Source organism: Anguilla anguilla, chromosome 12 (assembly GCF_013347855.1).
Source record: "Anguilla anguilla isolate fAngAng1 chromosome 12, fAngAng1.pri, whole genome shotgun sequence".
Taxonomy (NCBI): Eukaryota; Metazoa; Chordata; class Actinopteri; order Anguilliformes; family Anguillidae; genus Anguilla; species Anguilla anguilla.
The window spans coordinates 29,300,357-29,326,781 of NC_049212.1; the positions used below are offsets into that span (position 1 = coordinate 29,300,357).

The window sequence follows — 26,425 nt, forward strand, 5'->3', positions numbered from 1 at the left end:
GACCCAGCGACATCCTAAGGCAACGTGAGGCATTTGCTCATTTACTTGGGTGTGGAGCTTTGATGGTGAAGGGGACGGCTGGTTTGTAGAACTGGTTTGTAGGCTACACTGTTGGTGAAAGTCAGTACGAAAACAGCCTCCAGTCTTTCCTTCGCCTCCGTTTCACCTACCCCAGTGTTTTGGTAAGTACTTCGACACGAACATTTTTGCGTTATTTCGTTGGCTTTAAATAGAGGTCTTTCAGACCTAAATTTTGAAACCATTGGTTGCGACAGCTGCATTGCGGACATGATTAGTTACTGTAGCTGAAGGTTTATGCCAGTAAACTTTTCAAGGAAGGGCCTCATCTCGGCACTGTGTGTAACATACAAGGCCATCCTTGGGTGTTCCATATTGGATTCAACCCGAACAAATTCAGCCACATTCTCGTTGCGTTGTTTTCCGGATGTCGCAACATAACAGAATTTAGTTGTGCGTCTGTTCTCTTCTGAATTATTGATTCGATGGCTGTCATAATTTCGGTTGCATTCACGTTCGCCCAGGAACTAAACTGTTACTAGATATTACTTTGGGAAAATTGCGTTGCAGTGCCGTAGATTTTTGGAAATGACGGTTCCATTTTCGGACCCATTGCTGACCACAGTCTGAGATTAAAGCTGAGTTTACTTATTTAAGCTTGAGTAGCAGTAGTAAAATCACTACATAATGCGTTATTTAATATGCATCGTTATTTTACATAGAAAAATATTTTTCCGCCAGTTAATTTTCTGTTTGCCATTAAGCAGCCTAAAGCATGAATTAACGCCATATTTCAACATTGATTCGTCTCTGTAGGCCTACATAGTTGGGAAGCTACACATTGCTGGCGTGTGTAAAATTATCTTATCCATCTGCAGTTTGTATCCATAGGCCTACATTCGTTGTGTATGTTGTGTTTTGGGAATGGGGTTTACTGTCGCTCCTAACAAATGGTGGCTGAAATTGTCTTTAATCCCACTAGCTCGTCTTGCACGTGATTCTCCCAGAATTTAACCCCGAGACACCTTCAAGATGTTTCTGGCCAAAAAACTCATTGGTGGGATCATTGACGTTGTAAGGTAGGTGTGACAAGCCTCCGGTGGTTCCAGAATAATGGTAGCCTATTTGGCTAGACACATGAACTCCGACAATCATACATTCTTAGCCACACCCACTGCACATGCACACACTCGCATACGCTCACATACACATTGTAAAGTAGTACAATAGTTAAGCAACCACAATATATATAGAGCGGAGGACAGAAGGGAACTGCGCGTCTCTATTATCGTTGGATGTTTCTGGTACAACTTGCATTGTATCAGTTCAGGGCATGTACAAGAGTAATATCAACTAGCATTTGCCGTCCAAATAACCTTTTAAAATTTTTTTTAAAAATCCAAAGAGGGAAAATATTGAAGTCAAAGATTGTCTTGGGCAGATCATATGTCAGCAACGAAAAAGACAGTTAAGGCCTGGGGCTGCATGTCATTTGTGATTTAACTGATGCTTTTTAGAGTGCAAATGGCATACAAAACTTTGGGGTTTAACTAACCGTTTGGAATCTACTAACGTAGTCCAAGGACATTAAACAGACTTCCCAGAATTGTGTGGAGTGTGTGGAAACCTGCAAAATGAAGTTCAGTGTGGCTGAATATCCAGGGCCGGACTACTTTATGGCGCTTGTTAGAATCCACAAGCCACTCTGGCCAGTGGGTAAAAAAAAAAAAGTTAATTTCATGCCCATGAAAAGGCAACTAAATTTTCAGCGTAAAAGCTGTGAGACAAGACATCCCTTTATTTCCCTTTATTTTAGTTAATGAAGAGTAAAGGGGGATTTGATTGAGGTCTTTAATTCATCAAATGGATCAAAAACATGAACTACAATGCACAAAAATCAGGACTCATTTTTTTTGCACAGAGATTTGTCAGTGTGTGGAATAGTTTGCCAGGTCATGTAGTAGAGGCATAGACTATAGGGGTTTTCAAGTCCAGGTGTTGTGCAGACACTTTTGTTTGTTGATGGATGGCCTGTTCTTGCCATTGTGTGATTTAATTCTCTTCTTTTTCCAACAGCAATATCGACCCTGGCCAGTTTGTGCCCTCTGACCCTGTAAGTTGAAAGCTTTTTTGCTGCTGCAGTGGTAATGCTAATGATTGTTACACTGGTTAATTTCTAGTGTCACCTGTTTTTGTGGTGAATATCAAATGAATAAACTGAACAGTGCAACCATGCTGGATATATATTTATTTATTGCACAAGTTTTAAAAAGCAGATTTAAAGAAAAAAAATGGACAAAAGAAAAAATGTGTGTGTGACCCAATTTGGGCTTATCTAGGGACCACACCCAAAAAGTGTTCCTGCTAAGTTTATTTTTCCTAGTAAATTTGAGTAGATCCTTGTTTGGTCTGCTGTGTAAAAGGAATGTTGTGTAATTAAACTAGATTATATTATTGGTTGGCACCCAGGAGCCAACCAATGTTTGTGTCTGTGAGCTGGTCCGTGCCTTTGGGGCGGGTGGTCTGTGCCTCGGGGCGGCTGGTCTGTTTCTCACGGCGGCTGGTTTGTGTTTTTTAGCCCCCTGCCCGCAGGCCTCTGGCGTACGCTGAGAAGCATGAGAATGATGAGGAGAAGCAGTTCCGCAAGGTTTTCCAGCAGCTCGCTGGGGATGTAAGTAAATCGCTCCGATCATTTCCCACTTGTCCATCTCTGGCCTAGCTCCTCTGAATGCGTCTGTGCGTGTATGTGCGTAGCGTGTGTGCGCATGTTTGTCTACTCAATACAGGCCTCAACATTGAAGCATTTCTGCTTGTCCAGGACTAGTAGAAATTCATTATATGACGAGCGAATGTATTCTCCTGTTCTCTAAACAGTCAAGTATACATTTCCTTCATTTTCCTGTTTTACTGCGATCAGTTTTTGTATGATGCGACGGCTTTCATTGACTGGCCGCTCCATTGGGTTTAGAGTGTACTGACAGGGTTTCATCGCTTAACCATCTGTAAAATCCGTTGGCTGGGAGTGCCAGATGGGTGGAGTTTGTACTTTCTGCATTCAGCTGGGTTACCCTCTCTCAGGCAAGTTTACTTAAGAACAGCTGAAGTCCTGGAATGGATTGCAATGCATATTTGATCCAGGTCTGGTTTACAGTCAATAAAATGTGTGTTTAATCAACAAGTCAGTAACTTATTGTTGATATTGTCTTTAGTCTGTAGAACTTACTGCTCAATTCCAATTTGTCCTTCAAATTTTTAGTGTGCACAATTTTGTAAAAATTGCTTTGCCTTCTGGACAAATTTATTGAGGAAAAAAAAAACCGCTTCTGTAAGCTTAATGTGGAGGCCTGGCAAAGTGAATATCATGAAATACACAAGTACATGTAAATGTATGATGAGAGAACCACTGACAAACAAGCACAGAGATGGGGACAGTTGTTTTTTTTATGGTAATAATCTTTATACAGTATGTCCTCCTGTAGCAACAGCAGTTCTGTTTCCTTGAAAACACACCTGCCACATATTTGTTTAGGCAAACTTTCACCTTTTCTTCCTTATTTGACCCGTCTGGAAAAGTGCTGGGGACATAACCCCCCCCCAGTAGTGGAACATTGGTACTGCTGATTATTGTATTTATTAATTTTTTTTTTTTGCTTCTGAGAAATTTGTGGCATGAGATTTTGCAGTTTTTGCCAAGTGTGCCTTAGGTGAGTAAGGTTGGGGAATGCTGCATTAACAAAACCTTTGCCTAATCTACATACTGTTATTCTACTGGTTCATCAGGGTGGTTTCATTCGGCCATTCTAATGATTTCTTGATTTATTCAAATAAGGAAAAAACATTCAGTGAACATTATCTTAACATGTAGGAAATGTATGAAGAATTGATAATATAGTTGTGTTTATTTTTATCTTATTTAGAGAGAAGGTAACCATAATTGAAGTTGTAGTGGCAGTACGTATAGTTACTACCACCATCTAATGTATGTATATTTACTCTTTAGTAAACTCTTATACTTTAGTACTCTGAACCCTGAAATCCTATGAGAGAGCTGTGGTGTTTGGACGCCTGACTCATTTTAAGGCGTGACCATGCATTCTTCTGGGCTCTTTGGCTGTACATTATGAAAATGACAAACCGGTTTCTCTGGGTCAAGAGGATTCCCTTTGTTAACTCTGACATGAAATTTATGGTTGATGTCCTTTACAACAAGTCTCTTGTTCAAATATTCTGAAATGTTCCACCGTTTAAAAGTAGGTGTTTTATACCCCCTTTTTTCTTTTTAGGATAACATTTTTTCCTTTAAATTTAAAAAAGGAAGACTTTAAATTATGCTTGTTTATTGCACATTTCAGCACGCACATTTAAGAATTAAAAAATTTGTTTTTATCTTGCAGGACATGGAAGTGAGTCCCAATGAGCTGATGAACATCCTCAACAAAATCATTTCCAGACGTGAGTTTACCTGACTCTTAGTGCTAACTCTGAAACATTTAGTCAATATTGCAGAATCTGTTCTGTGGTCAGTGTGTTTCAGCGTATTTTCAGTGGAATCCATTATGGAATTCTTAATAAAATGGCACCGTCTTTTTTTGGCTCTTATTTTCTCTGTGTGATTTATGTCTGTTGATATACAAGGGCCACCCTGTGATTAGCTCAGACCAAGTCGGATAACACACAGTCTGTCAAGAGAAAAGTCATAGGTTTAATGAGTTTCTGACTCACAGGACATAATGATAGCATAGGCAGTAATGGGTTTGGGGCTTCTGTTGAATTGCAGATGGTGATCTGAAGACAGACGGGTTCAGCATTGAATCCTGCAGGAGCATGGTGGCAGTCATGGATGTATCCTTCCTCAGAAAGTGCACAAAATTGGGATGTCTGCCTCCGCTAGAAAAACCATAGTGTTTACTCTAGTCAGTATTCAGCAGAAAGTGCCTGTTTTCAGTGTAACAGGGTCGAAATGAACACCCTCCACCTGCCAAATGTGGGTAACTTATTGCTTGTGGCAGGCACAATTGTCAAGTCACCCGTCATGGTGGCAGGTACGTTTTTTTATTTTATGAATTCAACATTTTTTAAAATAAAATGCATTGAATTTCTATGATTGGATGTGGTTACAAATTTCAGTGTTGCACGTGTGACCTAAAGTCAGTGCCATTGGCCGTAGGTGCTATGCCACTTTGATCGACAGTTAAGATTTCACTCTCTCTGGTGTTGATATTGGCCAGTTATCAAGCACGTGAACCAAGAAATACACAAACATTCCTGCCTACTTTCTTCACTCAATCCTGCTTGCTCTTGCTGGAGGCTGGCGAGCAAACATACTGTATGTGGTGACATTTTATGCAAACAATTCAGCCTGCAGAAAAAGAGTCATGAAGCTGGGGGTGCAGGTAACAGTAAGGAAAAAGAGATAATTCGGTGCGAAATGGAGGGTTTCGAAAAAAGGGGAACGACGTGACATGCTGGGTTATGATGAGAGCACAGGTGTGTTTTGCACAGTGTAATGGGGTGCTAGCCTCCAGCAAGAGCTAGCTGAATCCCAGATGTTGTAAGTGTCTGTGTTTGTAATTCTAATGATTTCAAAAGGGACAGGTAAAAAATTTCAGCCGCCTGCCACAGTGCCTGATAGAGAGAAAAGTTCATTTCGGACCCTGTGGTGTCCAGTGATGGACCCTTCGGTCCAGTTGAGACCCCCGGCCACACTCGCGCAGGTCGCGCACCGCGTGGTCTGCACGGTGCAAGAAGGGGGGTTCCAGTAGCAGGCTTGTCTTCGTCTGTTCGCTCAAAGATGACCCCTATCATTGGTCGGCTCCTTGCCAGTTGTGCTGTCCTGGTGCTGTGACTGCAGCTCAGCTGTTGGGCTGCAGCAGTGGAATGGTGGAAGTACCACCTGGCAGCGGGTGCTTTTGGAAGAAAGCATGTGCCTGTCTGGTGCTTCCAGACTGACAGAGGATGTTGCAGTCATGAGATGGGACTAAAAATGTTGATTGGAAATCCTAAACAGGCATAATGTCCTTTCTTTGATTCTTTTTTAAATCAGGAGTAGAAAATGGCAAAACAAGTGTGTAACTTGGACTAAAAAGTATATTCATTTAGGGCCATGAAGATAGAAATGGCAACAGTGTTGTAGAGACACGGGATTATTGGTAGGGGCAGTACGGTTTGCTATTGTCTGCATGCATGGCTGTTGGATTTTGTTCTTTAACACTGACAACTAGAGTGACAGCACTGGCAAGTTGGGCTTCCATGAGTTCAAATATCTGTGGAACAACATCAAGAAATGGCAGGTAAATACTTCACCACCTAGTTTGCGGCCATTTTGTCCTTTAATTTTCTTTTAAATGCATGATTAAGAACATTGATATTTTGTTGTACTGTTACCTTTATAGTGCATGTATGTGAGTATATGATACCAGTTCCTCTATGATTTTGCATTTTTCTGTGTTTTTTAGTTTTAAAATTATGACTACTCTTGCTATAATAGTAGTATCTATCTGTAAACACATCTCTTCCATTTTGGCAAGTGTTCTTTTTTAGCCAAACAATAAATCAAGGTTGAGGGAAATAAAACTTTCACTTTTCAACAAAATGTTGCCAGGTTTACATCTGAATGCCTAGACAGAGTTTAATTGACCTTTCACCACAGAAATTTTCAGAGGGATGCAAGTATGTGCTTTTCTTTTTTTGAATATCTCTCCAGGGCATCTACAAGCAGTTCGATGCTGACCGCTCTGGTCTCATTGGTGCCGAGGAGCTCCCCGGTGCCTTCACCGCTGCAGGTGAGCCCAGGAACCATAGCAACAACCTTGCTCAAAGATTTGGCACTTTCTACTGAAATAGTTTATTTTATTTTATTTTTTAATACAGCGCTGTGACTGGGATGTAACATAGGATATTTTATGTAAGTGTCTGAGGGTCCAGGACACTGTGTCACTGTGTTTTTGGAGGCCATGTCCAGCTGAAATGATGTTCTTGGTGCGGTGATGTACCCCACCATTTTGGGAACCTTATACAGACTGGGCCAGGGTGGAACGTGACCAGAGCTGTGTTGAGCAACAAATGGGGGGGACGGGGGGAAATCCGCATTAATTTGGGAGGGCACTCTCTGGTGGACACATCTGGCGCTGACATGGTCAGTATTCAAAACATGACCACATGGCTTGCCACAGTTGGGAACATCGCTCCTCAGTTCAAAAAAGGGGGGGAGGATATAAAACAACAGATTTTGGTTGCCCTGACAGCTTTCACATTTGACACTTTTCTCTTCTGGCCAGCTTTTTGTTATTCAATAAGGGGTATTGCACCAGCTATGCTTGTGTGTGATCCACATCTAAGTTTAGGTAAGGTGACTTTCAGTGCTGCGACTGCAGGTTCTAATCACATCAGTTTAAGCCAGCATCAAAGCCCCCTTTTGCAAAAATAAGTGAAAAAATAAAATTAATTCAAAAACACTAAAGACTACAAGTAGCATATCAAACAGATGATACTGTGACAATGCAATATCAGATGTGTTTTGTATAGGTGAACGATACCAAAAGACATGATGAGCCTTTCTTTTTATTTGTTCTTTCCAGGTTTTCCCCTCAATGACCAGCTGTTCCAGATGATCGTTCGAAGGTACAGCGATGAGAACGGCAACATGGACTTCGACAACTACATCGGCTGCCTGGTTCGCCTGGACGCCATGTGCCGTGAGTGCAGCGTCTCCTGCTCAAGTTCAGTCATGGCTGCTTTCAAAACGCCAAGCGCATGATGAATAACTAATCTACTGTGTGTGCCTGCAGGTGCATTTAAGACTCTCGACAAGGACAACAATGGAACCATCAAAGTGAACATCCAGGAGGTACAGTTTTTATGTTGGTATAAGCCATAAAATGAAGATTCCACTCTCATTAAGTAGGCAGTGGCTGTGTGGGAATTAAGCTGCAAAATATTCTGAAAACTGCTACATAGGTTTTAAGAAGCAACCAAATACGTGATACATAGAAATAAAACCTATTGCCTAGTGATGTGACATGGCAGGCTTCAGAAAGCCTATTGTGGGTGGTGTTTCTCTGTGCTTTCAATTATTGACTAATTTTTATTTCAGCCAATCTAAACGATTCTCACATGGTGCCCCATAGCTCCACCCATTACAGAATCTACAAAGCCGTTCTCTTATCAGTATTATTAGTATTGTGTGTCACACTTTAGATATTTTGGGGCGCTAAACTGATGAGATTTTCAGTTGAATAAAGCGTCATTTAGCTTCAAGATGGTAGCGTAGCATAAAAAAAGTAGGGGGCTTGATTTGAATTTCCAAATAGAGCACTGCAGTTGCACACTTAACTTAACCTGAATTGTTTCAGTAAATATTCAGCTGTATAAATATGTTGTATGTAGAACAGTACGGTGTAAGTAATTTATACTAAATGCTAACATGACATTGATTAACCGAAACATTCTTTCCCTCTGTCAACAGTGGCTGCAGTTGACCATGTACTCCTGAACAAAGGAAAAGCCTTCAGAATAACTTCTGTTTTTGTGGCACACTTTGGCCCCTTTACACCCAGCTTAACACTGCACTAGTGTCCTTTGCATGTCTAAATCTTCCATTGAGGATAATCCTGTCAGACTTTTCACATTTACCAAATTTCCCCATGGCCTTTTGGGCATTTGACACAGTTAGAAAATTTTTAAAACATATAGTTGCCAAATGTGTAACCACGTTGCCATTTTACTACTTTCTTTGCTGCCTGCATTCCTAGCTGCAGACTGCATCAATAGCCATATTAAATGCAGTAGCCAAATGGCGTGTTGGCCAACAGATACAGTTGTAGTTCCACCACTTGGTGGCAGTGTTGCAACAATTGGAAGAGCTTTTGCATTGGAAGACAAGGGTGTTTCCAAATGTTACATTGTTGTCTTTGATCTAAGTCCTCCCAGAAGTTTGTAATTCTGATGACAAAGTTTTGGGTAAAAGGGGTATTTGATTAAAAGAATAGTTACCATTAATTTGCCTCTGTCTTTTAATATCGAAAATCTCACTGCCAGCTTCAGTGTCAGTTCTCATGGTAGACATTTTTAATAAATCTGTCCAAAAGAAAACATCTCTATCTTGCATCATATACCCTTGTGTCCAATAGCTTCGTCATGATACGGAAAATATCAAAATGTATTGGAACACTGTCATTATTGATTGCTATCTTGTTTTCATTTTGAATTCTGTTTTTGTTTATGATATGAGGCTGTGGTGACTTTGATTCAGTAGATAAAGAGATGAGAATTTTCAATATGCTTTTTATACATCCAATTTCATATGGATATAATTAGTTTGTATATTGCAAATGTCGAAGTGGCACAACGCGGCAAAATGAACTGAATTTTATGAACAAAATGCTAAACATGATCAACGTTCCACTAGAATCAAGGTGCTTGGTCAAAACTCCACAACAGAATCAAACACAATAACAGGCCTACCTTTTTTTCGAGGTTGTAGGCTTATTAAAAACGAGTAAGTCCATTTTAATTTACTTTGCATGTTGCTTTTCATTTCCCATTTTAAAAAATGTAGATATCTTAAGTGCTTAAACATTTAGCAGTGAACACTAACTTCCGTGTACGTTGTTCCAGTTAATCAATGTGACAATGAAGTGCCACATTTGTACAACAATAAACCTTCCTCTCAGTGAACTTTATTTACACTGGAAGAGAGGCCACACAGCCGTTCATGACGTGCGCAGGTACCAGTTGCCGGAGCAACAAGAATCCCACTAGTTTGTGGGCAAGGCCCATTAACAAAGATTGGCGACCGTTTAGCCAATAACACAGACATTTCCTTTTCGGTGACGTGACTTTTGCAATAGAATCTCCAATCAGGGTGCGATTGCGAGAAGGGGCGTGCAGTTAAATTTACCTGGAGGCAGGAGACCTAGAGAAGACAGCCCTGATGAGAGGATGCTGAAATCGGGTCAATAAACGAACACAGGCGGTGGTGAATGCGCTATCTTGGTATAATAAAACAGAGGCTGAGTTGAAGAAAACACAAATATTTAAACATCAGGTAAGTTTATAAGAAATAACCTAATATTTAAAATATATTGCTACTTTTGAAACTTTGTTTAGCGTACTGCACTTGGGATGTTACTGTGATGTCTTTGCTGCCTAAACAACCAAACGATGCTTAAACTAAAGCATAAGATTATGTCTGCCATTTGTATAAGAATAATGAACGCACTTTTCTCTCTCTTTTTGCAGTGTGGTAATTATGTGTAGCCGATAGATGCCATAAAATACGCATAAATAAAACTCCGTAAACGAGTTAGCTAAGAAGGCGATGCAAAGATTTTTTTGTTTTTTGACGCCCCTATATCCCAAGTTATGAATATAGTAAGATTGTACTTTGGGAAATATCCAAAAACAGGCGCATATGTACTTATCAGTTGCCGATAACTAACGTCAGTGTGGCAACAGCCTCGTTTAAAGGGTAAACCCCAGGAAATCGAACAATTATGCTAGTGCTATGCTTTAATCAATGGTGAAGTACACAAAAATATTAGCACTTTGTTGAGTACTAGAAGGAATATAAATGTGCATATGCTATGCCAGAGCTGGGGAGGAAGGCAGTGCTTTGTTTAGACTCATGGCAAAAATCAGGTGGTTTGTAAAAGCCGTTCATAATTTATACAAAGTATATTTCTTAAAATGTTTCTTTTAGTGAAGATTAGCCATAGAATTGTGTTTTAACAAATACTGTATAAATAGTGTTATAGTGCTTATGTTTTGAGTGTATATAAACAATTTTCTTCATGAATAATATATGATAACAGGTGTTCAGTGTTTAACTTATTCAAAAATGTGCTTATCATATATTAATGATGTTAATAATGCAACTTTTATTGTTGCTAGCGCGCAGTCTGTTGGCGACTTTAATTTACTGTTAAATGCGTAAACTGGTTTTGTCAAACAGAAAAAAATTAATATGGCTGAAGAACAAGCAAGTCAAATTTCAAAACCTGGCGTTTTTCAACGCGTAATTACCTTCGTGCTTAAGCGTTTCGACTAATGCTGTGCTTACTGTCAAAACTGCTGGAGTCCCAGGGAGCAAGAGATAATTCTTCATCGCGGGGCTCCTTAAACTCAGGAGGGGATTGGTGTTCCTTAACAAACATCTTAAAGTAACAGCTGCCCTTGCCAAAAAAGAACTGACTTGCCACTTCAAATCTAAGCTCTTCACCTACACTATATCTCAGAAACCCAGTACTGACTACGATTCCTACACTGCCACAAACAGTAAACAGTAGTCAACCAAATGTTGCCTGTGTGTGTGTGTGTGTGTGTGTGCGTGCACACACGTGTGTGAGAGTCTGCACTCTATATCATGTAAAACCAAATTTGCAAAGATCTGTTTCACGCTCTGTTCTCTAGACTCTGTAACTAGTACTGTATGCATTTCCTACACCTGCCAGTGGTGTGGGTCATATGGATTCAGCACGTGCTGTCAGAACTAGCATATGTGATTGGATATGGCTGTCGCATGAATAGTAAAGGGTACAATATTGATGTCTGAGGCTGGTGATATAGGTACTGGTTTTTTAGAGCTTCTCTGACATATCTGTGACATGTAGTAATGTAACGGGCACCTTGACAGTAGGGCGCGTCAGCAAGGAGCCACATACTGCTTGTATAATATAAAAATGTACAGCCCTGTGTAATATAATACTGTGGCCTTGGCAGCGGCATACTGTGCATTGTGTGGTTGTTCTTGGGGCATCATAGTGTGGTAGTAGAGTGTCTCATCACAAACTGGGATTGACTAACTTCTCAGTGTTACACAGTGAGGTTCTTCAGTTGGTCCAAAACTTTATGAGACTATTCATTTGTTTACGGTGTTGGGAAACAGTCTGTCTTGAGTGGATTGGGGGGGAGGGGGGGGGGGGGGTTGTAGCCATAGAGTTAAAATAGTGGAGATGTGAATCATTTTAATATATTAATAATATGAACATTTTACAACCTTATAACAGCTATGCCCTGATTGTCTGTTGAAGTTGCTGCTATCTTATTCCTTTTGGTACCTATTTGGTCCTCTTTGGTCCCTGATGAAGTGAGTTTTATTTACTGACACACTGCAGTGATTCAACTGCAAAGCATCCAGGATAGATTGCCCACTAGTTCAGGGGAGTCTGGTGTTCAGCTTCCTCATATAGGTGGTGAGTCATAACAGCATTTGTCCAGTTTGCCAATAGATGATTGTGTTAAGCAGAGACTTATTTATCTTTACCTGTTTCCGTTCAACCAACAAAATTATCTATATCCTCTTTAAACCCAGCATTTCATTTTCCCCCCCTGCATTGGACATGAGTCTCTGGTTTTAATCTCAAGAACCATATATTCTACTGTGCTGAAGCCTACACTAGAAGTGACATTCAATTACAATGTAAAAAAATGAAAACGCTTTTTCTTTTTTTCTGCTGGGTCTCAGGAGAATATCTGGAAGGGAGGGTGACGTCAACTCTCACCTCAGGGGTGGGGCGCTGACAATCTGGCCTCCAACAAGGGGTTCGGAGATCTCTGAAAATCTCTTTACTGGTCACACCAGAAATAGACTGTTCCAAGATGCATGGGGGGTGCACGCTCTGGTGGGCAAAGGCACTCTTGTAAAAGATAATTATACACCCCTCACTCCACTTAATCAGCCATTTTAACAGCATCAAAAGCTGGCTCTCCCTGAGGTGCCAATTTCTCTGGCTGCCAAGCTGTGATTCAATGCGCTCATATAATTTGAATCCTCTTGTTTTATTCATTTTTCGTAAAGTGTAAGCCGTTGATTATCCTGGATACCGAATGGTATCCTAGCCTCTCTTTCTGTGCATCGTGAGGGAAACTTTTTTCCTTTTTAACGAGACTGTTCTGCGAACTATAGTCATGTTGTCAATCACAATGACAGGTAACTATGTCATACGATTTTGAAAAGACAGGGAGCACAATAAAAAGCAACAAGCCACGATGCAGCATTAACCAAGACAAATGGTACTGATTTCCCTTAGCTGTAAATCAAGGCTTGGCTCCTTCATGTCGACAGTGTGCAATGTGGTCAAGATGCAGAGTAGTCATGAATTATTTCTTCGTCTCCATTATGTTCTTCCTGCCATATTCGGCCAATGACATTCAGAACTTAATTTAATTTATGTTAATGGGGTAGTTCTTGGCTAGAGGTCATCCAGACCTGTAACTGCATTGTGGTTTTTTTTTTTTTGTTAAAGTGGGCATTGAAAAAGTTCCCTCCTGATCATATGCTGGGTAATTTAGTCATCATTAAGCTGAAATGAAAATGAACTGTAATGAGATTCCCTCCCTCACTCAGTCTGAATGTCTGTCATCAGACCTTTTCTGGGCAGGGCATGGCTGGAATAGGACTTTGCTGAGATGCATTGTCTGAAACACCAGGTGCACCGTACATGCAGCACTGTAAACATTAGACAGGGCTGCAACACTGCTCTCCAGATATGCTGATTAACTGTCTGAAAAAGGTTTCTCTGCTCCAGTTAAAAAAATAGAAAAGTAAAAAAAATAGAAAGTGCAGTACACTTAACAACACAACAGAAGGTGCCATGGAAACGATCACCTAACATTCCCCTGTGTGTGTGTGATTGTAGTGTCCTCATGCCAGAATGTTGTGGGCTATTGCGTGATGTCACACATAGAGAAGGACAAGTCACCACAGCATGTACATTTTCTTGTCCGTGCGCCAAGGCATTTATTGTGTAACTGTCTGTCAGAGAATAGCCATCTACACCTGAACCCGGGCCAGCCTCAGGGCTGTTGTCACATCTCAAGAGCTCTGGGGACTGTGTTAGCTAGGTTTACCCCATTGGATCCTGTTAGAATGGCCAGGAAACCCTTGGTGGTCTTTTCCCAAAGGTTGAATCAAGTGCCAGTTATTGTTCAATTAACCGAAAGCCTATTGTAGTTTCAGCAGCCATTCTCAGCTCTGAAGGTTGGCTTGCAATTTGAGCTTTACATTATACATTTTAGTCATTTAGCAGATGCTCTTATTCTGAGTGACTTAGAATGAGTGCAAATGAAGAAAAGGCATAAATTCATACTTACCCAACATCCCAAGTAGCAACCAACGACAAGTGTAATGGTCAGGCCACAACACCCCAGCGATAGGTAACCCTTCGTCACTAGAAACAACATGTGGAAGTGAAGGTAAAGAAAGGATTTTATTTATTTATTTATTTATTTATTTAGGGTAGATAGGGGGGAAATGTGAAAGAAGGTAATGAGAATCAGGGTTCTTTTGCACTCACCTAATTCAATGAACCACCTAAGAATCTGACTGATGAACCTTGTGAAATGTGGCGCTGACCAAAAGAACAGTTGATTCAAAACCCACAGCGCAAGATATCTCCAGCATCACCATATTCCCATGTTGAAGGAAAGAGATGAGTTTGCAGACTTATGCATTTCAGCACCATTCTTCTGATAATAACTATTAATGAATGGGTAACTTGAAATGCCAACATGTGGGACCTAACTGGATGAAGCAAAGAGCGTTGATAATTTGAGAGAGAGAGAGAGAGAGCAAGCTTTGTCCAGGATTTCAGGGTAAACAACCCCCTTACCAAATCACACATATACTAAACTGAATTGAGCTCTTGTAGGATGAAAAGGGTAGTCAAAGAAAACTAAACTTAGAACACATCAAGTGAAAGGCAGAGCTGGAGAGCTATATTTTTTGTTTTGTTTTGCGAGACCTCTCTTCCATTCTGAAACCAGCATGTTGCCAACATGAAGCAGTAATTAGATGCAATTATAACCTTGTTACAGAGCAGCACATTGTCACCAGCTGACTCTGTCTGTACAAAGGAGAGTAGGTGCACACATGTATATGCGTGGGTTTGTGTACCAGGGAGCATGAGCAAAATAGGGCCTCATTATTTCAGTGTTGAAAAAGTGGTAATGCAAGACTATTTGAACAGTGGTGGGTTTGGGCTTGGTCTCGTATGTCCATTGTTAGAACGCATATTGTGAGTTTTGTAAAATAAATATCAGGCATACAGCAAACATGGTAGGCTGATACTACGAATAATATAAAAACATCAATTTAAATAAAGCATTAAATCGTACATTTTCCTAGATAAAACTGCATTCAGTTGTTTTTTTTCCCCACAGCAGCCTGCTTTTAATTAGTTGTTTAAATTCTATGTCTAATTAGTCATTTAAAGTTTTCCATCTTCCATTCTGTTCTTAATGTATATAGCCCAGGGGCACACAACTCCGGTCCTGGAGGACCGGTCTGCATGCTGGCTTTTGTTTCGATCAATTACCTTAATTTTAGTTTTCCAACAGCTCTATAAACTACACAGGTTCACTCCTGTACTTGGGCACAGTTTTTAGGATACACTTGCAGTCTGCAGCTGGTGCTTATACAAATATCCGATCAAGATATGGTTGAGCTAATTAAATATGAATAAGAACTACATTTTAAATGAAATGTTTGCATTTGTCGAAAGCTGTCCAAAGACAGGAAATTAAACTGATCAGCCCTAACGCTAACATCAGCCTGCCCTCCATCCAGGTGTATCAGCAAAAATGTTTGACAACTGCTACAGCCCCGTATATGTCTCCTGCACTTAAAACCGCATGTGTTCACCGTTGGGAAGACTGCTTAAGATCAGAAGGCTTTTGACAAATGCAAACATTTCACTTAAAATATAGTTTTTTGCTATTAATTTCCTTCATTTTTGTGCCCGGAGGTTTAATTAATACTTGGTATTATTATGCATGTAACCATCTCTAGAAATGATTGCCATATGAAATTCAAAACCTCATCATAAAACAAGTATTAGATTGTACAGTAGTGCATCAAATGTTTAAATCATATTTTCTATAACACTGCACTCCATATGTACATTGAGTATACCACCATAGGTGTGAGAAATATCACTCCCAAACATACTCTGCGTATAATCCTGCATTCAGTACCATGGGGCACAAAGTAACCGTTTAACTCCCTCCAACCCACAACTTCCACAAGTAATTAACCACATGTAAGAAACTTTTATTACTTTTTTATGACTATTTTACGTTCACTGATCAAATTGCTTTTTGCTGTGTTGTAAATGTGTAACGATTATGAGAATGTCTGCTGTCCTTCTTTAGATAAGGCATATTTTGTCATTAACATCAACATTGGATGGATTAGTGGGAATATGAGTCATTTTGTATATTCTTATTTTAAAAGCTTATTACAAAGGGCTGGGGAAATTAATGATTTGTGCAAATTTATTTAAAGAAAATAGAATGTATCAAGACATAAGCAATGTTTACCATGCAATGGTAATGGATTTGAGGTGTAATGTTTCATCATTAAAAAGAATCTCTGAAAAAATGAAATAATATAATCAGGCATACAGCCTGATCTATTGTGAGTTGAAGAGTGTCGTGCTATTACACTGAATGCATATCTGAAATAGTGTGTCTTTGTATTAGGCACCATTTGAAGAACGACGGTCTTTTGTTTGATTGTTTATTTCGTTTTCTAAATTGAACAAAAAAGGAACCTCCATCTATAACGTCTTGTTGATTTACCATCTGCTCATTCAGTGAGTGGGTGGTTTGTAACTGAAAAATGATAACCAGTTTGACCTATAGCTCATGCTAACCAGTTTGACCTGTAGCTCCATGTCTCTCTCCACCCCTCCCTGCAGCTGAGGAGCCCTGGGGAAGATGGCCTCTGACACAGCCATGAGGACAGAGCTGGAAGACCTGCAGAAACGGGGCAATCAGGTTACTGATGAGGTAATCACACATGGCAACCTGACTTCTTTGTCCCTTCCTCTTCTCAGAAGAAACTCAGATAAGCAGGGATTTCATTCATTCATTTTTCACGCATTTAGCCACGTAACATTTCAATAAGTGGAAGCAAGGATCAGACAGGCAATAAAATAATTTAGTCATTCAGATTCTGTGGTTATTGGTGGAATCATGCGAACTCGGTGAATGTGTCGTGTTGGGATTGATTTCCTTCCTTGCTAATTTGGTATGTCATTCGCCCCCCCCCCCCCCCCCCCCCCAGTCCCTGGAGAGTACTCGTCGCATGATGCAGTTGGTTGAAGAGGTAGGGATTTTTCCATCTCTGTCAGCTTCACTCTCCGTGACATAATCAATGCTTTAACTGAATGATTAAGTGCTACAATGGGCACCAGTACACAATGTGGTTCTCTAGCTTGGCCACCTCTGACACCAAATAGCTTGTGGGGATTGTAACTGAGTGTGAGATTATGAAGAATAATGATGAATTTAAGGAATACTTATTAGTCAGTGGCAAATTACACACAATGTACCATCTGTATGATTGCATAATTTTCTTTTATTAACAGAGTAAGGATGCAGGAATCCGGGTGTTGGTCATGTTGGATGAGCAAGGAGGTAAAAACCATCCGGGAATAACTCTCTATTTGTTCTAATTATCTTTTAGATTACTGTTTTAATCCAGTGAAAATGTCTGTTCCTCATAGCAGCTCATGTTTTTTATGATACATTTGAATAATAACAAAATGTCATTAAATACATTGCCTAATTTCTTTGTGGAATATAGTCAGCATCCTGGTTACAGACTGAAAAGAAAGGTGAAGCTCACTTCTGCTTTCTCAGAGACCGTTCCCTCTGCATGTCTCCTGGCTCATTTTGGCTGCATCTTAGCATCTGACTGCTAGAACAGTAACAGCACATGAAAAATAACCATCAAATTATTTTCCTCCAGTCATATGAGAAATGAATTGTGGCATAGGATAATTTTTTTCCAGTCCTTCTGTCTGTCGGTCTGTCTGTCTGTCTATCAAGCTGTCATTCTCAGAATGTATGCAATATGTGTAGGTTGATGTTTTTGCCAAAATCAGCACGATATAAAATTGTTAGAACATCTGCGGAAATGTATAGTGGGCATTCTACATTAGACTGGCCGCTCATACAGCGAGGACACACTACTGAGTCTTTCTTTGCTTGTCCTTATATGTAACCTTGATGCGGTGTGTATTATGTGTGCTTGGATATCTCTGTGTGTTTATGTGTCTGATTGGGTGGTTGTGTGGCTGTGTGTGTCTGTGTGTGTGTGTGCGTGCGTGCCTGTATGGTTGTTTCTGTGTGTGTGTGTGTGTGTGTGTGTGTGTGTGTGTATGGTTGTTTCTGTGTGTGTGTGTGTGTGTGTGTATGTGCGTATGTGTATGGTTGTTTCTGTGTGTGTGTGTGTATGTGTATGGTTGTCTGTGTGTGGGCGCGCGCTCATTTGTGGGGTGTGTGTGCATGTCCGTCACACGGTTGTGTGATTTGGTGAATGTATATGTTGTATACGTATGCGTTTGCTTCTCTGTCTCTCCCCACCCTCCTGCCCCCTGCCTATGCGGGCAGAGCAACTGGATCGCATCGATGAGGGCATGGATCAGATCAACCAGGACATGAAGGAGGCAGAGAAAAACCTCACAGATATGGCCAAGTGCTGCGGGCTATGCGTCTGCCCGTGTGCCAAGTAGGTCCAAATCCTGCCTGTCCCGGGCCCCGCCCCTTAGCGCCACTCGCCACCGGTCAGTCATTAAATCTGGACCCCGCTTCCCAAAGCTGCTCGTCATCAGTCAGTCCGTCTGTTCGCCCGTTGGTCGATCTGTATATTGGTCAACTAGTCAGGCCTGTCCTCGCAAAGGCGCTTCTCTGTGTCGTGGTTCATTTGTGGCTCTGTTGAGGGGGTTGTGTGATTAGAAGGGGGCTTCAGGGTTGCTGAAGCATCCTTGTGCTGGATCAGTGGGTGAGACTCTCCAGGCTTTTTACAACACAGGGTGAGGTGCTTCTTTACCCCCTACATAACTGGTAAATATTTCAAAAGTAGGCACCAGTATAAAGAAATGTTCACTGTGTATGTGTGTGTGTGGTCTGTGTGTTTGAATGTGTGTGGCGTGTATGGTAGCATGTGAATCTGTGTCCGTGTGTTTGTGTCTTGTATTTCAGAATTTCTGGACTTACACATCAAATAGTATACAAGTGCAGTGGTAAAAACCTGAGAATGGTTGCACAAAATGGATACTACAGACTGCAGAGTTTACTTCTGACAAGCAGAAACTTGCCTGTTGCAAGTCTGGTTTATCCAGAATAGCTCCATGTTTCATTCATGAGACAATTTAGGCTGTGAAATCATACTAATGCATATTTCAGAAAGCAGCCTGTTCTTACAATCATCTACCTTCTACTCACACAATACCTTCCTTGCTTCCATACTGTGTGAGCTTTTTGTTCATGTGTGAGCTCATTTTGTTCATTTAATTATTTAATTTTTAAATTTTATTTTTTTAATATTACCACTTGTGCCATTTTTTTTTTTTTACTGCTGTTTGCTTTCATGTGTCGCAGTGCTTTCATCAGAAAGCTGTTGTGTGTTTCGACCCCTCCTCCCCCACCTACCCACCTACTCCCTGACCCCGCCCCCTCTGTCCTCTGCCCCTCCCCCTCCGGTCTACCCCCTTCCCATTGTTCAGAGCAACTGGAGCACATCGAAGAAGGCCTGGACCAGATCAATCAGGACATGAAGGAGGCTGAAAAGAACCTCACAGACCTGGGCAAATGTTGTGGTCTGTGCTCCTGTGATAAGTAGGTGTGGGGGGACCCACAGAGATGATGGCCCAGCCCCTCACCCATCCCACCCCCCACCCCCCCCCCCACCCATCAGGTCCCCCCCCCCCCCCCCCCCCCCCCCCTTACTCCCTTTGTGCATGTCGATGTGCTTGGACGCTCTGGTCAGACTGTGAGAGCGCATCCCCAAAGCGCTGACCCTAGATCAGCCTCTCTGAACTCAATCCAAAGCCCAACGTCCTTCTGCAGGAACTGATGGACCTGATCCAGGTTCAGCCTTTGGGAGCCTCTGTGTATCCACGCCTGCTTGATTGATTGATCACCTGCCTGCCGCCCAGACATGCTTGCTCGTCTGTTCTGCATGAAATTGTGTTCACGGTTCTCCCTCAGAAGCATCTTAGCTATCCCTTTTATGTCAGTTAACCTGACTAAATATGGGTCTATTGAGAAAACCATATACTGTCAACCTAGCATGCACCAAGCAGTGTCCTGAATTGTCATATTGACCGTATGTTTATTACATATGTTTATATGTTAGTTGTTCAGTCACAGTCTGATTACTGGCTTAATTTGAATTTCAGGCACTCTCTAGATCATACTTAATTTAGATGTATAAGGAATATAATAAGGTCTATGGTAAAATAAACCAAGATCAACTGTAAGAGCTTGAGTCAAAGTTGCAATGAGGCCCTCATACCATAGATATTGTATAGACTGACTACTACATTCTTTTGTGAAGCTCAACAGTTTTAGGTGCTTCCAGATATCCATTGAAACTATATTGTACTTGGCAGCACCCTTGGCTCAGTTTGGTCAATCCTTTGATCAAAGAAAGCAGACAGTATTTTCACAGTTAAGAATCCGGAGCAGTATCTAGTTGATCTAGTCTATAATAATATCTGTAGTCATGTCTACACAGTATCACAAGGCTTTTCAGCCAGGGTGTGGGGCTCACTGAAGACATCATGGGTTTAAAAATGTGCAAGAAGTTTATTTTCAAGCTGGTTCTCAGGGACATTCAGATAACATTAAAAGAGAGAGATGCAATATTTACAAGTGTTTCATGCCAATTTACACTTCAGATAAAACATAGTCATGATAAACCAGTTAATTTGTCAAGCTGTTCATTACATTTTCCCCCAATATTTGGGTACCACTACCTTTTAAACCATTTCAAAACAATTTAACATTTAAACAAAAAGGAGCAAATCTGAGACCATTTACTGTTGTATCCTTTTGTATAATAGGCAGAGCACCAGATTAGCACATGCATTTGTAGAATATTCATAATGAAAATTCATAATGAACATTTTTGGTTACAAAACAGTAAATAGTATATGGCTGACCTATTGAGGACAGCTACGTTACATGCACAGTGTTTGGCTGTGCTATTGTATGCCCAGCAGTCAAGCAGTAAAGTACACTTACCTTTGCTCTGGCAATGTTTTACAAGAATATTACGACAGTCACCTTACAGTCTGCAGACCATCTTGTGCTGGCAGGCTTACAGGCCTCCAATGTGCAATGTGATGGGAATACCCTACTGCAGGGCTGCACAACCCTGTCCCTGTAGCTCTACCTCCTGTAGGTCTCCATTTCAGCCCTAATTTGGCACACCTGATCCTACTAGTTAGGGTTGGGGTAAAAATCTACAGGACGGTAGATCTCCAGGAACAGAGTTGGTCAGCCCTGTGTCTTTTGGTGAAACTATGGCTAACTAGACATTTCCCAGCATGTCTGCCCGTCCACGTCAGCATTGGTATAATTGGTATTCATTGGAGCATTGTATGTATCACTACATACATGAAGAGCTACTGACGGAGTTAGATTCATACCTGAGAGGCTCTATGTTTACAAAATTTCAGACAAGGCAACTGCTGAATGTACCCTGATTTAGCATTGCATTTGCACAGTGGTTGTTAAAACCCGATCTGGTCAAGATACATCAGTATGAAAACATCGTAGATGACCCAAACAATGACCTCAAAAAATGCAATCATAGTTTTAAATGCCAGAGAGCATAACGCCTGGTAATACATAATTATCAGTGACAGCAAAGCAATATTCACAATGACTCTCTCTTCTCTGACTTTCCCTCTTGTATAATCATTAAAAAGAACAGTAAAAAAGTCTAACTTATTATTATTGTTATTAGAGTGTTATTGTCAATGTGAATATTCCTTTCTTGCCAAAGTAACATTTAGTGCTTTACAAGTGATGTCCTGTTTGAGGTCAAATCAAGATTTGGGTCAAATATTAATGTTGTCTAGCAGGATTAAGTATCTCAAACACGTTTTTGCCCCAGGTCTGGTCACCTTAGGAGGCCCATTCAAAAACATAAAGATACAAATTATTGAAAAACTAAGTGCAACAAATATTGGTTTCCAATATTCAGTTGTTTAGCTGTCACCATTATCCTATGAAATTATTGTGTGTTATGTATAGTATAAAAACATATTAAATTATTACTTTAAAACAAATAAAAACCACCAAGATTTTTTTTCAAAGGCAATTAAAACTGAAGGGTTACAATATTGGCATACTGTGGTAACAGCTGCTGTTAAGCACGTAAATAATTGATACCATCAATCTCCCCCTTAGCTGTTGAGAGTGATGAGATACAGTGTAGCGTAATGTGACAATCCTGAAATGAGGGTCGCGTCTGAGGAGGAACGTGGTGGCGCTGTACCTATGGTAACGTGCATGTCCTGTCTCTGTGACCTGGCCAGGCTGAAGGACTTTGAGGCCAGCGGCGCTTATAAGAAGGTGTGGGGGAACAACCAGGATGGCGTGGTGTCCAGTCAGCCCACCTCTCGCGTGGTGGACGAGAGGGAGAAGATGACCATGAGTGGCGGGTACATCCGCAGGTGAGCAAGCTCTGTGCAGGTGACTGATACAGAACAGGGCTCCACAAAACCGATCCTGGAGAGCTGTGTGGTTTGCTGTTTTTTTTTTTTTTTTGGTTGCTCAGCACATTGGTTTATTATTGATGCATACATCACATTACATTACATATATTGCATAGACACCCTTATCCAGAGCGAATTAACAACTATATATAAGTGTGGTCAACTGGTTAATAATAGCAACAGTAACCTCATAGAAGGTGGTTAGCAATATGAAAGCTATTAGCATTGCAAACAACTGCTAGAATCATAATCAACTATTGGCAATAATGAGCTATCTTGACAGACATATTAGATGATCCTGTGAACATATCCTCAAGAGAATATAAAATGGATACTTTTTGAGTGTTTCAGGAGTTTAGGTTCCACAATTGAACAGAATTTAATAAAACAAATGTTACATGACAAGAAATCAATGTTAACCTCTGTAGAAACATGTCCCCCAGCATTATGGCTGAAGTGCTCTGTGGTCTGACTGAACTGCCTGTGGGGTCAGGCGGTTTTAACCTCCCTCATAACTACCTTGCATCTCAGGGTCACCAATGACGCACGCGAGGACGAGATGGAGGAGAACCTGACGCAGGTCGGGAGCATCCTGGGAAACCTGCGCAGTATGGCGCTGGACATGGGCAACGAGATCGACACGCAGAACGTCCAGATCGACCGCATCCAGGGGAAGGTCAGATTCCTGCAAGCTGCCCAGAGATGGGGCCTGATTATCTGTCTGGGATGAGGTGTCACATCTGCAACGGGACCTCAACACGCCTACTCTGATGATGTTCAGTTGGGAGCTATGTGAACATGACCAAAAACACACCTCTGGGGTCCTGTTGCAATCATCACATGTTAGTAGATACCTGGAGTGGATTCAGCGGGAAAAGTCCTTAGTTAAAGGTTGTGAGGAACATACTAGTCTAGCACTGGACTTTGTTTACTCTTGCAGAAGGGGTATGTTCTGCTCACTGAGCTCACCTCACGGTTCCCAGTCAAGATCAAAAGCATCAGTCAGTTTAAGAACAACAGCCTAAGAAGAAAAAATCAGTGTGAGAACACAGATGTTTGAGAGCCTATATATCCAAAGCCAGGGGTTGCAGGCTCTCCTTCCAAGGCAAATGCCCACTGAAGTAATCATCTCCATCATCACTTAGACACTTAGTAGCAATATCTGTTTAGTTAACGTTTTATTAAAAAATCATGTTTTTCCCACATTTAGGAGGTGGGTATTTCACAATTTCAAGTTGTATCACGTCCTTAAACCACTTGTGATGATAGTTGTACTGCTGTTAGTGTGGATATTGTAGATGATTACAGTGAAATTCACTCTGAAATGAAATTGGAGTGCTTGCATTCAGGTTTTTTCATGAGTAAAAATCTGGAAATGCTTTGTTTGCAGGCAATCATCAACGAATCCCGCATCAGTGAAGCCAACCAGAAGGCCCACAAGCTTATAGCAAGATAAACCAAGACCAGAAGACTTCTATACAAGTTTTAGCATGTATACACTCCCTCTTAAAGATGAACTTACTGTACACACACACACATACACACAACTCATAACATGACTTTCTCTACATCATACATGTGACCATACACAAGAAAAACACACTTTCTGCCAGTCCCTACACTCAAGAACAACATTAACAAAATATCCTGAAAAGAAAATATTCCTCTCTTAATCCTACGTGTGTCAAACACAAAGCACTTTCTCAGTTGCAAACTCACAAATAAAGCACACACAAACAAGCCTCAGAAAAACACTTCTCTCAAGAAAAACAAACCTTCAGGCATACACGAACACACACTCATTCTTTCTCACAGAAAACCATCAAGAAATAGAACATGGGTCGGTCAATCTGTAAGCTTGGAACTGAGTTTTAACATTTTTCTGAATTGCATTTACAGTGCTGTACTCCCATAGACAACGCTACTTGTCTTCAACACACGCTTAAAGATAATCAGTTCTCAATTGCTGTAGTCTTTGATGTGAAGGTGTATCAAGTGCCACCTTCCCTATCAAAGCCAAACGTTCAGCCAATCAGTGGTATTACAACAGTATATTTCATACAATATACAATTCCTAAGGTATAAAACATTAAACCATGTAAAATCCAAAATTCTAATGTAGATGCATTGCCATACAATGTTAACTCTTATATTTATTAAAACATTCATAGTTCAGAGGCAAGCTATTGTGGGTTTTTGAATTCCTTCTCTATATAGCCAAAAATTATTGAGCATGGACCAGAGGCATGGACTAAAAAAATTGCCCTTTCTCCAAAACCATCCCTGCTGCCATCTGGTGGCTGAAATATTTACTACTCCATTCCATACTCTCAAGGTATGAGCCATCAAAAAACAAGTCAAGATGGAGACAATTCTAACCTTTCGGCCATGTTGCTTCGGTGTAGTCTACTGCCACTTTCTTATTGTGAAAAATACAATATTATACAATATTATTCTTTAAAAAAATGTTTTTAAGTCAAACTGACTCTGTGTGGTAAGGAGCAGACTGATTTGGAATAATTTTTTAGCTTATGACGAGGGAAGTAAAAATGGGCTAGCTGGCTTCACCTATTCAACGGTTCAGTGGAAATATACATGGATGTTCGTTGTACTGAAGGCATTGTACATGCTCTTATGAATTCATGTTTTCTATTTCGAACTGAAGAATGGAATGGAGAATAGTCGCATGTTCAGTGATCATTTTCTGCCCCAATCTCCATTTTTCTGCCTCCCTTCCCTCTCTCTTATTGATATTAAAAGAACCTGACACTGACACGACAAGCAGAAAAATTTCTTCCGTGCAAAATTGTCATCTTTAATCTTTACATTTGGCATTTCCATTGCTGAAATTCATTAAGGAGGACACATTGTGCATGAAATGATCATTTCATGCACCCTCTCTGAAGTTGTCACCTAGTAACATGTATTGAATAGCACAAGGCATCATTCTCAACTACACACGACACATTTACAATTGGAATGTCCAAGGTTTAGAATGTAGTCTTTACTGCAGGCGTTTCATAGATTTAAGATTTGTAAATATCCAGTTATTGTTGAACTTGGGCTGTAAAACGATGCGGTGTGAGATGTCCAGTGTGTATAGTGAAGCACTTAAAACTGGTGTATAGTTATAAACCTTTGTGTTGAATATCCATTGGGACACATTGATGTCATTCTTCCGTGTCATATCCTTTTTTTTTTTTGTATTTTCAGCTCCTCAACCCTCAGTGCTATAAAACCTTCCTATACTCTGATTACTCTGTACATGACAACCTTCTGTACCTATACTGACTGTGGTGATGGTGGATGTGGTGATTATTAAATTAATTGTGGATTTATCTTCAATGTCTCAGTGTTCACTGGTCACTAGATTAGAGTGTACAGACATACTGTATGTTCAATGAAAGACTCACAAAATCCAACACAGATATCTCAGGCTGTTGACACAAAGCCAGATGCTACCTTAGTGCAAGACAATGCCACTTTTTTCATGCTTCCATTCCAAAAAGAAGGCTTTTGTTCTAGCTCATGACTTGGTAGCTTTAGTAATAGGCCTACGACAATATTTTAGTACTATCAGCATATCCATTGACTCCATTTTCCCATACTTTGCATACCATAAACATTTTATGTAGCTATTTTTGAAGCATACATTTTTATAACAGAATACATTAACGCCGGTGTTTAACTGTGTTACATAATCATTAGAACTGAAGATACAGGTAATTCTAAGTTTCCCCTGGATTTAAATTTCCTTTACAGGATGTCGCTGTATGAACGAACTTCTCCTAAGGTTCAACGCTAGTAAGCAAAACTTGCTTTCATCACTTGTATTGTTGAGCCACCAACAATAAGCATCGTTATATGAACGGTTTTAAGTGTCTTTTTGAGCA

The 26,425-nt window shown here is 40.6% G+C and overlaps 2 protein-coding genes across 3 annotated transcripts; both read left to right on the top strand.

The window, feature by feature from the left end:
• The first annotated feature begins 25 nt into the window (after positions 1 to 25).
• Positions 26 to 9,015, top strand: capns1b (calpain, small subunit 1 b). Its single transcript, XM_035385831.1, has 11 exons — positions 26 to 182; positions 1,001 to 1,097; positions 2,095 to 2,131; positions 2,597 to 2,689; positions 4,413 to 4,470; positions 4,796 to 4,860; positions 6,240 to 6,308; positions 6,722 to 6,800; positions 7,596 to 7,712; positions 7,806 to 7,864; positions 8,483 to 9,015. Exons 2-11 carry the CDS (start codon positions 1,051 to 1,053, stop codon positions 8,507 to 8,509), a joined length of 651 nt encoding a protein of 216 aa, XP_035241722.1. The 5' UTR covers positions 26 to 182; positions 1,001 to 1,050; the 3' UTR covers positions 8,510 to 9,015.
• A 795-nt stretch (positions 9,016 to 9,810) lies between these two features.
• Positions 9,811 to 25,877, top strand: zgc:101731 (SNARE_SNAP25N and SNARE_SNAP23C domain-containing protein). 2 transcript variants are annotated; one of them, XM_035385836.1, is made up of 8 exons: positions 9,811 to 10,063; positions 16,716 to 16,806; positions 17,084 to 17,125; positions 17,388 to 17,436; positions 19,530 to 19,641; positions 22,353 to 22,490; positions 23,064 to 23,208; positions 23,923 to 25,877. In XM_035385836.1, the coding sequence occupies exons 2-8, from the start codon at positions 16,735 to 16,737 to the stop codon at positions 23,986 to 23,988; spliced, it is 624 nt and encodes a 207-aa protein (XP_035241727.1). In that variant the 5' UTR covers positions 9,811 to 10,063; positions 16,716 to 16,734; the 3' UTR covers positions 23,989 to 25,877. The 2 variants fall into 2 exon arrangements, with proteins under 2 accessions (XP_035241727.1, XP_035241726.1); XM_035385835.1 differs by lacking the exon at positions 19,530 to 19,641 and adding an exon at positions 18,415 to 18,532 and having other exon boundaries at positions 9,815 to 10,063.
• Positions 25,878 to 26,425: the final 548 nt, after the last annotated feature.